The sequence below is a fragment of the Chroicocephalus ridibundus genome, chromosome 2 (genome assembly GCF_963924245.1).
Source record: "Chroicocephalus ridibundus chromosome 2, bChrRid1.1, whole genome shotgun sequence".
NCBI lineage: Eukaryota > Metazoa > Chordata > Aves > Charadriiformes > Laridae > Chroicocephalus > Chroicocephalus ridibundus.
In genome coordinates, this window is record NC_086285.1 from 48,778,885 (window position 1) to 48,791,237 (window position 12,353).

Sequence of the window (12,353 nt, forward strand, 5' to 3'; positions counted from 1 at the left end):
TTCCAGCTGCCAGAAAACACCCCTCACTCCAGCAGCAACTTTCTGTCGTCCTCCTTGCACTTATCTCACAATTGTGCAACCACACACAAGTGAGAGACACAGTAAGGACACGCAGTTGGAGAGGGGAAAGGAGAGGACTCCTTCCACTGGCTGCCTACAATTAGGCTGAACGTGCCAAAAATCTGATTTGTACATCAACAGATTACAGATACAACACATTTGAAATATAAGATCTCCACCTGAATGCAGCCTAGATTGTCTTTAAAGTGTACTAGGCAATAATCACCATTACACAACAGCTAAAAATCACCACCACCAAACACAAAAACACCAAGCAGGCAAGGCACACCTGCAAATAGGTTAAAATAATGAATTTTTGACTAGTGTGTACATTCTAGCAAGGACTATTTCAATGATCCGCTGCAACAGAATGCTGCATACTTGCATTCTGATAAGGCACTTTCAAATTAAGAAATAATCAACCCACACAGATTTCTATCAAAACATAACTCTGCTTAAAAAATACTCTCATTTATTTTTTGTTCTTACAAGATATAAAATTCAAGAAATTATTCTACAAGCACACACTACTACAAACATTTAGAAAACAAAGGTGTCACTCATCTCCTTAATCTCACATATTCTTGTATAACATAATTGCATTTAAAATAATATCTCGTTTTCTCTCTCTTTCAAAATGAAACAGAGTGAGCTAATTAACACTTTCAGTGCTCGCTACTGGAAAACTAAATTTATACAAGATTCAATTCACATAGGATACTTGTAATACTTTCCCCTTGGTTTATACCACAGAAAATAACCTGGCAAAAGGACATAACAGCCTCACACAAAAAAATGGTGGAGAACAGCAGCTAATGATGATCGGAAAATGGAACTGTATCGAAATAATTCATCCTACTATGAATTCATTATAAAGTTTTAATTAAACTTGCCTGTCTTTCTTCAATACCGTTCACTTTTACAATTTCAAGAGTATTAAGATTCACTGCTGAAAGGGAAAACAATGAATGACAATACATACAATTTAAAAAAAGATGTTCTGCATAAAATGAAAATCCTCTTTAAGTCATTTTGGGATATTGTGGAAATATCACCGACAGCATTCCAATCCTATCTATCAGGAGCAGTTTAAGTTAAGAAATCTGATCCTAGTGTACAGGAATTTCATCCTGAATTGTTCAATGATCATTCTAATATCTGCACAACTTGCATAGGACAGACTCGCTGTGGTATCAATTACAATTCAAAATTTTATTAAAAAGATATCACAGGAACTATTGAACTGAATCACTCTCTATTTACTGATTGCTAAGGGAATTATTCTCAGTCCTCTGAGAGGCACAAATTATCCACTTTGGAATTTATCAAAGACATGATAATGATAGCATGATAAAGCATCGGTAAATACTTTTTCCCCAAGCAGCAGCAGACTGGAAATCTGCCACGGTGAAAATCACCGTGAATATCTCTATAATTTGTACATGGCACTCTCAAATAATGAATAGGAAATCTCTTAACTTCTTACAAAACTCATACATTTGAATTCACAACACGCATGTAAATTTACGGAGAAAACACAACCAGAAACTTCAGCTGAGATCTGGATTGGTTTACTAATACATATACAATAGTAATTTAAAATATAAAAATTACTTTTTCATAGCATTTTTAAGGAAATATGTTTCTAATAAGATCTGTGACTAGAACTCTCCATACACAAAAATTGTTTTAATTGCACTTCAAGAAAAATGTTATCCTTGACACATTTTCGAAAGAGACTAGCTCACTGCATTCATGCTAAGTAATCTATACGGGTTACAGTTCCCACGCAAAGACTTCATCTTCAGTAATTAGAATGTAAACAACTTATTTTACAACAGATGTACTCTATAAATCATTTACCCAGCAACCTAATCCAAGTGCATGACAGAGTTTGTTTCTCATGCACTGCCTACAGGTACTTGAGCAGTGTTGGAACAAGACAATGCTTCACTGGTCAGATCTTCGGGTAAAACAACCAGGACTTCATCACCCATCGGCATAATCAATGTGCTGACTCCGAATCAATACAACCCTGGTGATTACCTCTGTACTGCAATACACATATTCATGCACCTCCTACTGAAAACTCTGCGAAACTTATCACCCATCAGTACACTGAAAAAGTGACTGCCCATCGCGATGTTACACTTGCATTAAATCCCGCCTTTGCACACCATTTAATAAATGATCAGCCAGTCAGGTATTGCAGAAAAGGCTGCTGCTCATTAGGTATTCTGTTTGATTGCCCATTTTCAGTGTCACTAGTCATCAATATCAACTACAGCTTTAATGGCAAAGCACTATTTCTTCCAAATACCAGGAGGAAAAAAGAGCAACAAATATTTATTTTCCCACTTAAAATGTTGGTGAAGTACAGGTTTCTGGCAAATATCAGTAGATTTCAGTGCATATTACCTCTCCAGAATATTTTAATTGAAACAAAATCAGATCCTATCCAGCTAGAGAAATGAAGTGGTCCTTTTTAGAAAAACAAAACCCAGCATCCAAAGGATTTAACACTTTCTCAGTTAAGACTTCAAACTACCTCCAATATGAAGAAATTACACAAATGCATTCCAAAGAATGGTTCCAATTTACTAAAGGAGCTCTAATCCCTTTGTAAAGGCATTCAAGCTTATCCTTACTTAAGTATTATAACAAATAAGACAATTACTGCCTGTTGAGATTAAGTCAATATGAAACTAATTTACTATTTTCTAATGCAGGTGTTCCCTGAGAACAATATTTCCACCTTATTCAATATACATTACTCTCATACTCAACCATTTATACTAGTCAACTACGTACACAACATATATATTTTCCCTGATATTTTCTCTCACTGTTTATTAGACAACAAATATACATTGTAGTCTGAAGTTTTCCCTGGGAACTGTTAAGTCTCAATGGTTTTGCCTGTATTTTTCATGATAACAGCCCATCATCATTCCTTGCTGCCTTACGAACACTTTCAACCTACCTGTATTGCTTCTAGCACAGTTTTATGACTTGCTAACCAAGGTCAATTCTACATCTATATGTGGAGATACAGTTCCTAAGATTATTTTCAATGACTCTTCCTTTTTTGTTAGTTTGGAAATGATGGAAGCAATTACTACTCAAAAATCTTACCCTAACCTTGCCTTGAATACCTGAAATGCGTTCACTTCTACTTAGGATTTTAACTTCGGAAAAATTAGTAGTCCTGAGCTTTCAAACATGCAATATTAAAGCTGAATTTTCAGAAAGAAAAACCGTATTTAAAAAACCAATAGAATAACTTCCAAATTACTCATACTAATTTTTTTTTTCTAAAGCATTCTTTCTTTTTATGTACTGCAGAATTCCAGTAATTCCCTGAATACAGGGGAAAACATTTTTCTTGGGTATATCAAATTTTCCATATGATAAGACATAACCTGGTCATAGCCTACAACCATCACAATGAAGAAATCTTTAACAGATGGGACAACTGTGACAATTGCCAGAGAAAACATCTAGAGGCTGATAAATTAATTGCAAGGAGAAAATCAATTATAAAGACTTTAATTCTAAGTGATGGAGAAATTAGCATGGCTAATAAAGAAAAGGTTTTTTAAGGTAAATTTAAGTTCCAGCAAGTTAATGTACATCACTAACAGAACAGCTCTTAGTCTGACATGCTCAGAAAATCATTTGAGAGATCTGTAATGTCTCCTAACCGTATATGAAGGCTAAATTCTCTGTGTGCCCACCTTTAGTCATAAATAGATGTTCAAAGTGGTTAACACAACAGAAGATATATGTATTTATAGAAATCCAGCAGGTTCTACAGGCACTCACTCTTCAAATAAGCTGAAATGCAAGATTTAAAAACTGCAGAAGACTTTCAAAACTTTTCTGGAAAAAATAGGCAACTGTGGAAATCAAAACTTGCTTTCATAGTAGCTGTTGTATTTCACTGCAATTATATTATCTTTTCATTTTCTCCAAAAGTTTCTACTAAAGGTGCTTAATTCCCTTGTATTCAAAAGCTAACACCTACAGCATCCTACTGGACATAGACAATTATTTTCCCTTTATTTTAGCTAGCAGAAGTTTTCAACTCTCTGAACAGAAATTTAGTAGATACCTCCACTATTATTGATGAGAGACGAGCTATGTCCTGAAATAACATCTCCAGTGGTCTTAACATCAAGCAAGAATCAAAAGTCCCTTCAAGAGCCCAGCTGGCTCAATAGTTTTAATGAGATCTAAGTTCTGGTCATTCAGAGGCGTTAGGAAAGATTAGTATTACAACAGATATTGTTTTGTTTTTTTTTTCTCATTTAAAGTCTAAGGTAGTTATTTCTTTTTCCTGTAATTTTAAAAACATGAGAATGCATTTCTGTGAAGCAACAGCACATATTCAGTGCGCAGTATGTTCATCATTGGCATAAAATACATAGTATTTGGAAAGGCAGCACACTGAATAATGCAGTGACAATACCTTTAAGAGTCTCATGGATGGTGATAAATCCAGGAAACGCTCCACTTCTGCAGCACTTGTAGCAAGGAAATAGCACTTAGTACCACAACCAGCAACTAACATTTATTCCTCCATTTCATCTTCCCTGTACTCCTTTGAGGGTCTGATTCCTATATTCTTGAACTGCTCCTTCTCTCTCATACATTAGAGAGAATTCCTTTCCAAGTCTCATCCTAGATTATTGCCTATGGCTATGTCCTTCCTTTTGTTCCTTATCCTAAAATTGGGTATTCTCTTTCCATATTCCTCCTTTCTACCATTTCCCAGATTCTTAACGTTTTCCCCCTACCAATTGTCTTCTTCCTGCTTAATATGGCTGTCACTCAGCCACAATTCTACCACAGCTTCCTCACATCCTTCAAATTTTACCCACCAGCCTTCACTGCAGAACACAAACCAGGACCCCACCTGTATACGGCAGGGAGTAGGCCCTAAGCTACACCCTCTACCTACTGGAGAGAGAGAAGGGAGCAAGGGAGAAATGATGGCAGGCATGGGGTGAACTGGGAAACAAAGGAATGCGGAAGGGAAAGTGTGATTTCTTCTTGCAGACATGGCCAGTAGTTGTCTTAGCCTACCTCGTAGACCTACACTCTCAGAAGACAGCATTTCATATGTATGAGCAAGGCTATAAAGTAGGCAAGCCAAGGAGTCAGCTGCTACAGAACAGAAACTTGTGCAGTTACAGCCAGGTGACCTGATGTGTGATGGGACCCTGTTCATACAACTTATGGCAGTGATGAGAATGGGTTTCCCTCCAAGCTGGCAGAGAGGAGAAGGATGTCCCTCCCATGCAGGCAAAGGACATCGACCTTTTATCAGGAGCAGAAGAGGTGAGTTGATTTCTGTGGTGTCCGTTTTCTCTTGCCAGCTACACTTTTTTCTCCCCCATGGTCCCACCTAGAGGTCAGTAGTGTCTTCAGTCTCCACTCATAGAAATGCTGTGGCCCACTGGTCTCATTGACACTGTGCCGTACATCAATAGATTCAGGTAGCTGTTACAGCATCAGCTGTATTATTTGAGATAGCTTCCAACGATTTGTTATCAACTGTGAGTTCCGAACAAACACCACCTGTTTTTAAAAAGTCTAAAATGTCAATATTCAAAGCTCCACAGGTCATTATCCATGCATTTGTAGTCTATATTCCGACTAAGCCTTCACCTTCATGAATTTTGGAAAATACTAATTTCCTAACCAACTGTGACGTTAAAACATCAAAAAAACACCCGGTCCTACTGCCAATCTTTTCTTACCTGCATCCCTCTCATTTTCTGGAACCGAGCTACTGCATCACTGATGGTGTAGACACGAACATGGCCCATGTGAAGCTTTCCAGAAGGATATGGGAACATAGAAAGCACATAAAATTTTGGTCTTGATTTCTAGAAAGAAATTTTTAGAAAGTTATAACTCCATGAGTTAGCATTTCACTTAAATAAATACATGCACACATTATAAACTGCACAGTGCCATGAAAAAACACAAGGTTCTGCTGGAACTGATCCAAGTGAGCACTGACCAAGTTTCTAGGATGAAATTTTTGGGGGCTGTAAATGGAGGTGTTTCACCAGATTTTGCTGCCATCTCATCAATTTATATTAGTATTTGTATGACACCTGAAAATTGTTTTTAATCAACTTTTACTCAAAAAAAGGTATATTAACATAACTGCATCTTAACAAATCACCATTCCCTACCATAGCATCTGTCACTAATTATCTATGTACTCCTAATCTGTCCCACCAAAAAAAGAAAATATGACAGGTTAAATTATCATCTTAACAGTTATCCTCTTAACAGTTACACAGGTGTTTTACTTTGTGCTTACAGCAAATACAGAGCTCACTCAGGGCCAGTTGCTTTTTGTCAGCTGAACTGCAGTAACTCACTGAGTGACTAACTCAATCATTTGCAATTGCATGAACATCCACTGAAGGAAAACTGTTCAGCTTCACTACATATGTTCAGATCCAAAGACATCTTACAAGCAGTATCTTGCATAGTGAAAAGAAAGTAAAAATTTCATTTAGTTTGGATTGAGTAAATTGACAGAAGTTACAAAGAAAACAAACATTATCTCTCACATAAATTATTTCTAATACACCTTGTTTACCATTGAATTTATCATTGATATATGCTTGATAAGTTCCTACATTATTTTTCTTATGTTAATAATGCAAAAAAAAAAATAAATTATGCACAGCTTTTACTACTCTGGACCAGACTCTATTAATATTTATCAAATTACTTCTTTATCACTTTTGTCCAATAATAGCAAAATTAGAAATAATCTGAATACTTCATTGCAGTGCTACACACTATTTGCCTCTTAATGTGAGATGTTATTAATTTTACTTCAACTGTAATGATAAAGTGAAAATATCATTAAAAATACAATTTAGAATTTAGTGTATGTATTCGATAAACATATGGTACCTTTGTATACAGGCACTGTAAGATATTAAAGACACAAGCATAAATTAATGCTTGCCCTGCTACATGTATGCATCCCCACTACTTTCAGTTTTCTTCCTCAGAAAAAGCAAGTCCCTTTTCTCTCTTTGATGCTTTGATAGAATCAATATTTTGTTGGACACGGGGCACATTTAGAAAAGAAGGACAAACAAACATGCAGGGGCACAAAAATGTTTTTATACCTATGTGTCTGAGCAAAATTGTGAAAGCAAAAAGAGTCAAGAGACCGAGATTACAATTGTTTTCAAGATCTTTTATTGCATGGGAAACCTTTTTTTTCTGCAAGTCACTCATCATTGGTAAAACACTGAAAACCAGAAGATATTCTTAAAAAATCACCTTCGCTTAACACAGATTTTAATGAGTCACAGTGTGTCTTGTCATAACCATCGGGAATGAGATCTTTAGAAAACTGTTTACAAAAGTTACGAATGTAGAAGATGTTTCTTTTAATACTTTAAATAATTAATTCCTAAATGTGATATAATATACAAAGAATTGGTTACTAAAACACTTCCTAAATTTACAAGCTCATACGCTGCTGGCTTTTATATCGAGATTTTTTTATTATTATTTTTCCACCTACTTCATCAAATGTTTTTAGTAATCTACTATTATATAAAAGTCTTTTCCCCTGAAATGTAACATACATCTCATCATTATAAGCAAATTGTACTAAGTAATTTTCAATTAATTTCTTTCTGAGAAAACAAAAATACCAAATGTAATTTCAAAATTTCTCATAATGCTTACATCGGTTTCTGAAATTTTGCAGAACTGATCCTTTATTCTTGGGAGCCACCATTTTTCAACTCTTTTTCTTGTCTCCAACCCATAGCTTTTTTCCCATTTCCCCGTCTCACTGTAAATAGTTCTGACACACGCCGGAACTAGTCTTCTCTGCCATTTAATTAATCCCAGGAAGCCATTTAGTTGTCTCTTCAAACATGAGGAACAAGTGCCAACTCTCTGACACACCGACTGCATTCTCATTAAGGTTGTATCTGAAAAAGACAAAAATGCGTATTTCTGTCTACAATATGTAACAGGAATTCAACAGTTGTTATTACTATTATAGAGAAATTTGGTAGCTATGAAATATTTTAGCTTGATTTAGAACACTTGGTTGTTTTCCATGGTACTTGCATTTTATTCCCATGTTTGAATTATAAAAGCATTTATTTTTTAGACAAGAGAACTAACTGTGGCCCTTGCACAGAACAAAACTGTTGTTTCATTTCGTCTCTAAAAAGATAAAATTCCTGCATTCAATCTCCCATAAAAGCAGGATCAGTCAACTGAAGGTTCAAGAAACTCGGCTGACTGAATAGAAGATGGCTAACGGTGTTAGTAAAAATTTAGAATGAAATAGGGAAAAGAGGAAGTTGGATGAAATTATCCTGGAAAACTACTGAATCTGTCATCACTGAAAAGAGATGGGGGAGGATGACTATAATTAGTAGATTTCAACTAGATATTCTAAACTGACTATTTTGCTAAGGGCTTCCTCCTCAGTATAGCTTCCTGCAAGAACCACATGAGAAACACTGTTCAGACAAGATATAATTTAACAAGATGATCCAAGGGCTGGAGCACCTCTCCTATGAAGACAGGCTGAGAGAGTTGGTCTTGTTCAGCCTGGAGAAGAGAAGGCTCCAAGGAGATCTTATAATGGCCTTTCAGTGCTTAATGGGGGCCTACAGGAAAGATGTGTTGGAAGGGACGCTTAAAGGTCATCTAGTCCAACCCCCCTGCAGTAAGCAGGGACATCTTTAACCAGATCAGGTTGCTCAGAGCCTCATCAAGCCTGGCTTGAATGTCTCCAGGGATGGGGCCTCCACTACCTCTCTCTAGGCAACCTGTTCCAGTGTTTCACCACCCTCACTGAAAAGAACTTCATCCTAACGTCTAACCTAAACCCACCCTGCTCTCGTTTAAAACCATTGCCCCTCGTCTTATCGCTACATACCCTTGCAAACAGCCCCTCCCCAGCTTTCCTGTAGGCCCCAGGGAGTGTAGCCATAGGACAAGGGGTAACAGGTTTTAACTGAAAGAGGAGATATATGTTAGATATTAGGATGAAATTCTTTACTGTGAAGGCAGTGAGACACTGGAACAGGTTGCCCAGGGAGGTTGTGGATGTCCCATCCCCGGAAGCGTTCAAGGCCAGGCTGGATGGGGCTTTGAGCAACCGTCTAGTGGGAGGTGTCCCTGCCCACGGCAGAGGGGTTGGAACTCAAAGATCTTTAAGGTTCCTCCCAACCCAAACCACTCTATGGTTCTTCTAAGTGAAGTAAGTAAAACAATCCAGTTCTCTTTCAACGCAAATCCAGTTAAAAGACTCCTCATATGCTTTAGATGAGGGTCCTAAAATAAAACTACTCATATGTGAGAAAGATCAAATAGTCCACAAGTTCAGGAGCAGTCTCAATGAGGTATTTACTGATTTTACATCATACAGTAGGAATATGGCATTTAAAAAAACTCTACATTTAGAGATTTCTTCCCTATGTTCACTCCTAATTGCTTTTTGAAAAATCTTGTTTGTTTATTTATATGAATATCTCCTATCCTCTGTCGTTGGATTTTTTTTCTAATTCTGGCCTATACACTTGACTATTGTACCAAGCTAGGCATTTCAGTCAGTACATAATTTTTCGTGCAGTTACATCTGTAAAGTCTCTGTGTAGAGAAAGTCTGTATAAGAAACAGTTCTATTTATTTATTTCCCATATGATAGCAACATTATCAATAGAAATTATTGCTATACCACCTAAATTAGGTCCCCAGTACAGCTTGTGGCACTTCTTCAATATTCACCATGTATGCACACAGAAGCCCTCATTGCCTGTATCATTACATATCTGAAGAATTGCACCTTTTCTCTCTTACTTATCAAACAGCCTCTTTCAAATATTTTTCATTTACATAAGTTATGCCACTGCCTTGAATTTTTTGTTGCTAACCTCTAAAATGTCTCGTATTTGTAATAGTAACAAACCCAGGGCTGAACTCAGGATTCCCAGTGTAGGTGCACACAAGTTATTCATCTAATTTCTCCCCCTCCATAACTCTACACTTCTTCACTCAGCTCAAAATTAGCAAGAACATTTCAGTGCTTCACTGTTTAGCTTATTTTTATGAGTTACTTCCTTATTCCTTACTATTTCTATTATTTCAATTTATTTTACAACAGAAAGGAGCACTTCCCTTTCTTAAGATAGGCCACTTTCAGCATTGCTGATTTACAATATATATAGATATATTTTAAAACATGTTACATACATGTGAATCCTTTATTGAAGACAGAAAGGAAAGACACGAGTGAGACCCCGCACCTGCAGAAGCTCAAGAGAAGCCTGCCTGCTGATGCCATGCTTCCCAGGGCACATTTGGGTGACCCCGGGCCTTACAGGCCACGTGAGCATGGGTCAGCAGTGGATGCAAGTGGGGAAGGGGCCACAGCCTGGGTCACGCAGTGTTAGAGCAAAGCTCATTTAAACACACAGAATTCCAGGAGGAGAAAGAGATCCACGGCCTGATTCACAGTCCCAGACCTCTTCATGCACAAGATGGGGATGATCAGCAAGGCACACCTTGGGCCAAACAAGGCCCTGCACCACAAGCAAGAGAGATCGCCCTAAGTCATTTTGCTTTTCTGGGCTTGTACACATGGCACTGGGACAAGAAGGGTGTCCCTCCCCGCCACAGTTATGGGCGCCACAGCCCAGCACCGTGTGGGTCTTTCAAGGAGCAGGTTACAAGCCAAAACTAAAAGGTGTGCGAAGAAAGGAAGGAAGGCGCTGGACTGACGGAGGAACACAGGTGGAGATCCTGCTTTGGAAGGATACACTAAGCACACAGGAGAGCAGGCCTTTACTAAATTAAGGTCCCGATAATTGCTTGCTAAGGGCCAGCACATTTCACGCGCCCTACAAGTGAGGCTGGCAATCAAATTCCTTTCTTTTCCTTGCTGCTCAAATTTGAATTAAAAAAAACCCCAAAAATCTTCCAACATTTCCCCTCCCTCTCTCTTCAGTTTATTAGCACAAGCCCCGTGGGGGTGGCCCGCTGCTAGAGAACCAGGCACAGGGGCAGGCAGGTCCCTCGGCGGGAAAAAGCGAGCGGGAAACCGGTCATGGGGGACCCGGGGAGGGGCCGCAGAGAGAGACGGACTGCCCTCCGGCTAGTGACACGGCGGCGATGCTAACCGAGGGGGCGAGCGGGAAGGGCGGAGGGCGCCCGGTTGCAGCCACCGGAGGCAAAGAGCCGCCCGGGGGGGAGCGTGAGGACGGAGCGAGAGGCGAGGCGGCAGTTAGAGCCGTTGGGGCTGACAGGAGGCGAGCCCCGCCGGCGGGGGGGACCGTTACCTGCGCGCGGCAGCCACGCGCCCTCAACTTGCCGTCTTCACCCTGGGCGCCGCCATCTTGGTCGGGGGGGGGAGTTTGCGCATGCGCCGCCGGGGCGCCGTCCCCCGGCCGGAGCTCGACTGGGTCCCTGGGCCCTGACCAAACGGTCTGAGGGCCGAAAAACCTGCCAGAAAATCACCCGTGTTTCGAAGCCGTGGGCCTCCCGGCAGGCGGAACGGGAGGGAAGGGTAGCGTGCCGCCGAAACGGCAGCCTTGCCGAAGGCCACCCGGGAAAGATCTCTCACTGGGCGTTCGCTGAGGAAGACAGAGGCTGGGCACCTCAGTAACACATAAGGGTGCTCCAGAGGGTCTTGTGTGGGGCAACGTGAGGCAACATTTGTCACCTGTATCTTTGTATTTCAGCTATTGAACATGTAAACTTGAGAGATTAACAGTAAATAAAAAGATTAAATGAGCTGGGATTAAATCCCCATGTAAATTGCACAGTGATTAATTTTGCACATGTCCACAGAATATACAGGTACTCTTTAAAGTGACCATATAATTTAGGGGTAGATCTCAGCAGCATTTTGTCTTCAATAATTTTATTTCCTTTCTGTAATTTTTTTTTTTAAGGCAGATTCTGAAATAAAGCCAATAGTTTTTTTGTGATGTCATTTTGACTAATGAGAAAAAAAAGCAGCAGTCAATAAAGACAATCTAGAGCAGCGTAATTAATTCTATCTCTGGCTGGAAAACAACATCTTACCCAGTTGTCAACACTGCGCAGTTCAGAGTTGTTTTTAATTACTGCAAGTAGCTTGCGGTAGCCTCCAAGGAACAAGAATTTTTTTTTTTTTTTCCTGTGGCTTGTGCCCTTTTGCTGTTGGCAACTGTTGATTCATTTTTAAACCTTTTTCTTCACTGTTTTGTTTCCAGTGGAGTTCAAACCAACAC

General features: G+C 39.1%; 1 protein-coding gene across 2 annotated transcripts in view; it reads right to left on the reverse strand.

The window, feature by feature from the left end:
- Positions 1 to 11,780, reverse strand: part of LARS2 (leucyl-tRNA synthetase 2, mitochondrial) — an 88,252-nt gene extending 76,472 nt beyond the window's left edge. The window contains exons 1-3 of one of the 2 annotated variants that reach the window (XM_063325355.1): positions 11,418 to 11,777; positions 7,801 to 8,051; positions 5,826 to 5,954 (exon numbers count right to left, since the gene is read on the reverse strand). In XM_063325355.1, coding sequence (XP_063181425.1) covers positions 5,826 to 5,954; positions 7,801 to 8,040 — 369 coding nt within the window. In that variant the 5' untranslated portion in view covers positions 8,041 to 8,051; positions 11,418 to 11,777. Of the gene's footprint in view, positions 1 to 5,825; positions 5,955 to 7,800; positions 8,052 to 11,417 lie in introns of both variants that reach the window. The other variant, XM_063325356.1, reaches the window with a different exon arrangement.
- Between the last annotated feature and the right edge of the window lie 573 nt (positions 11,781 to 12,353).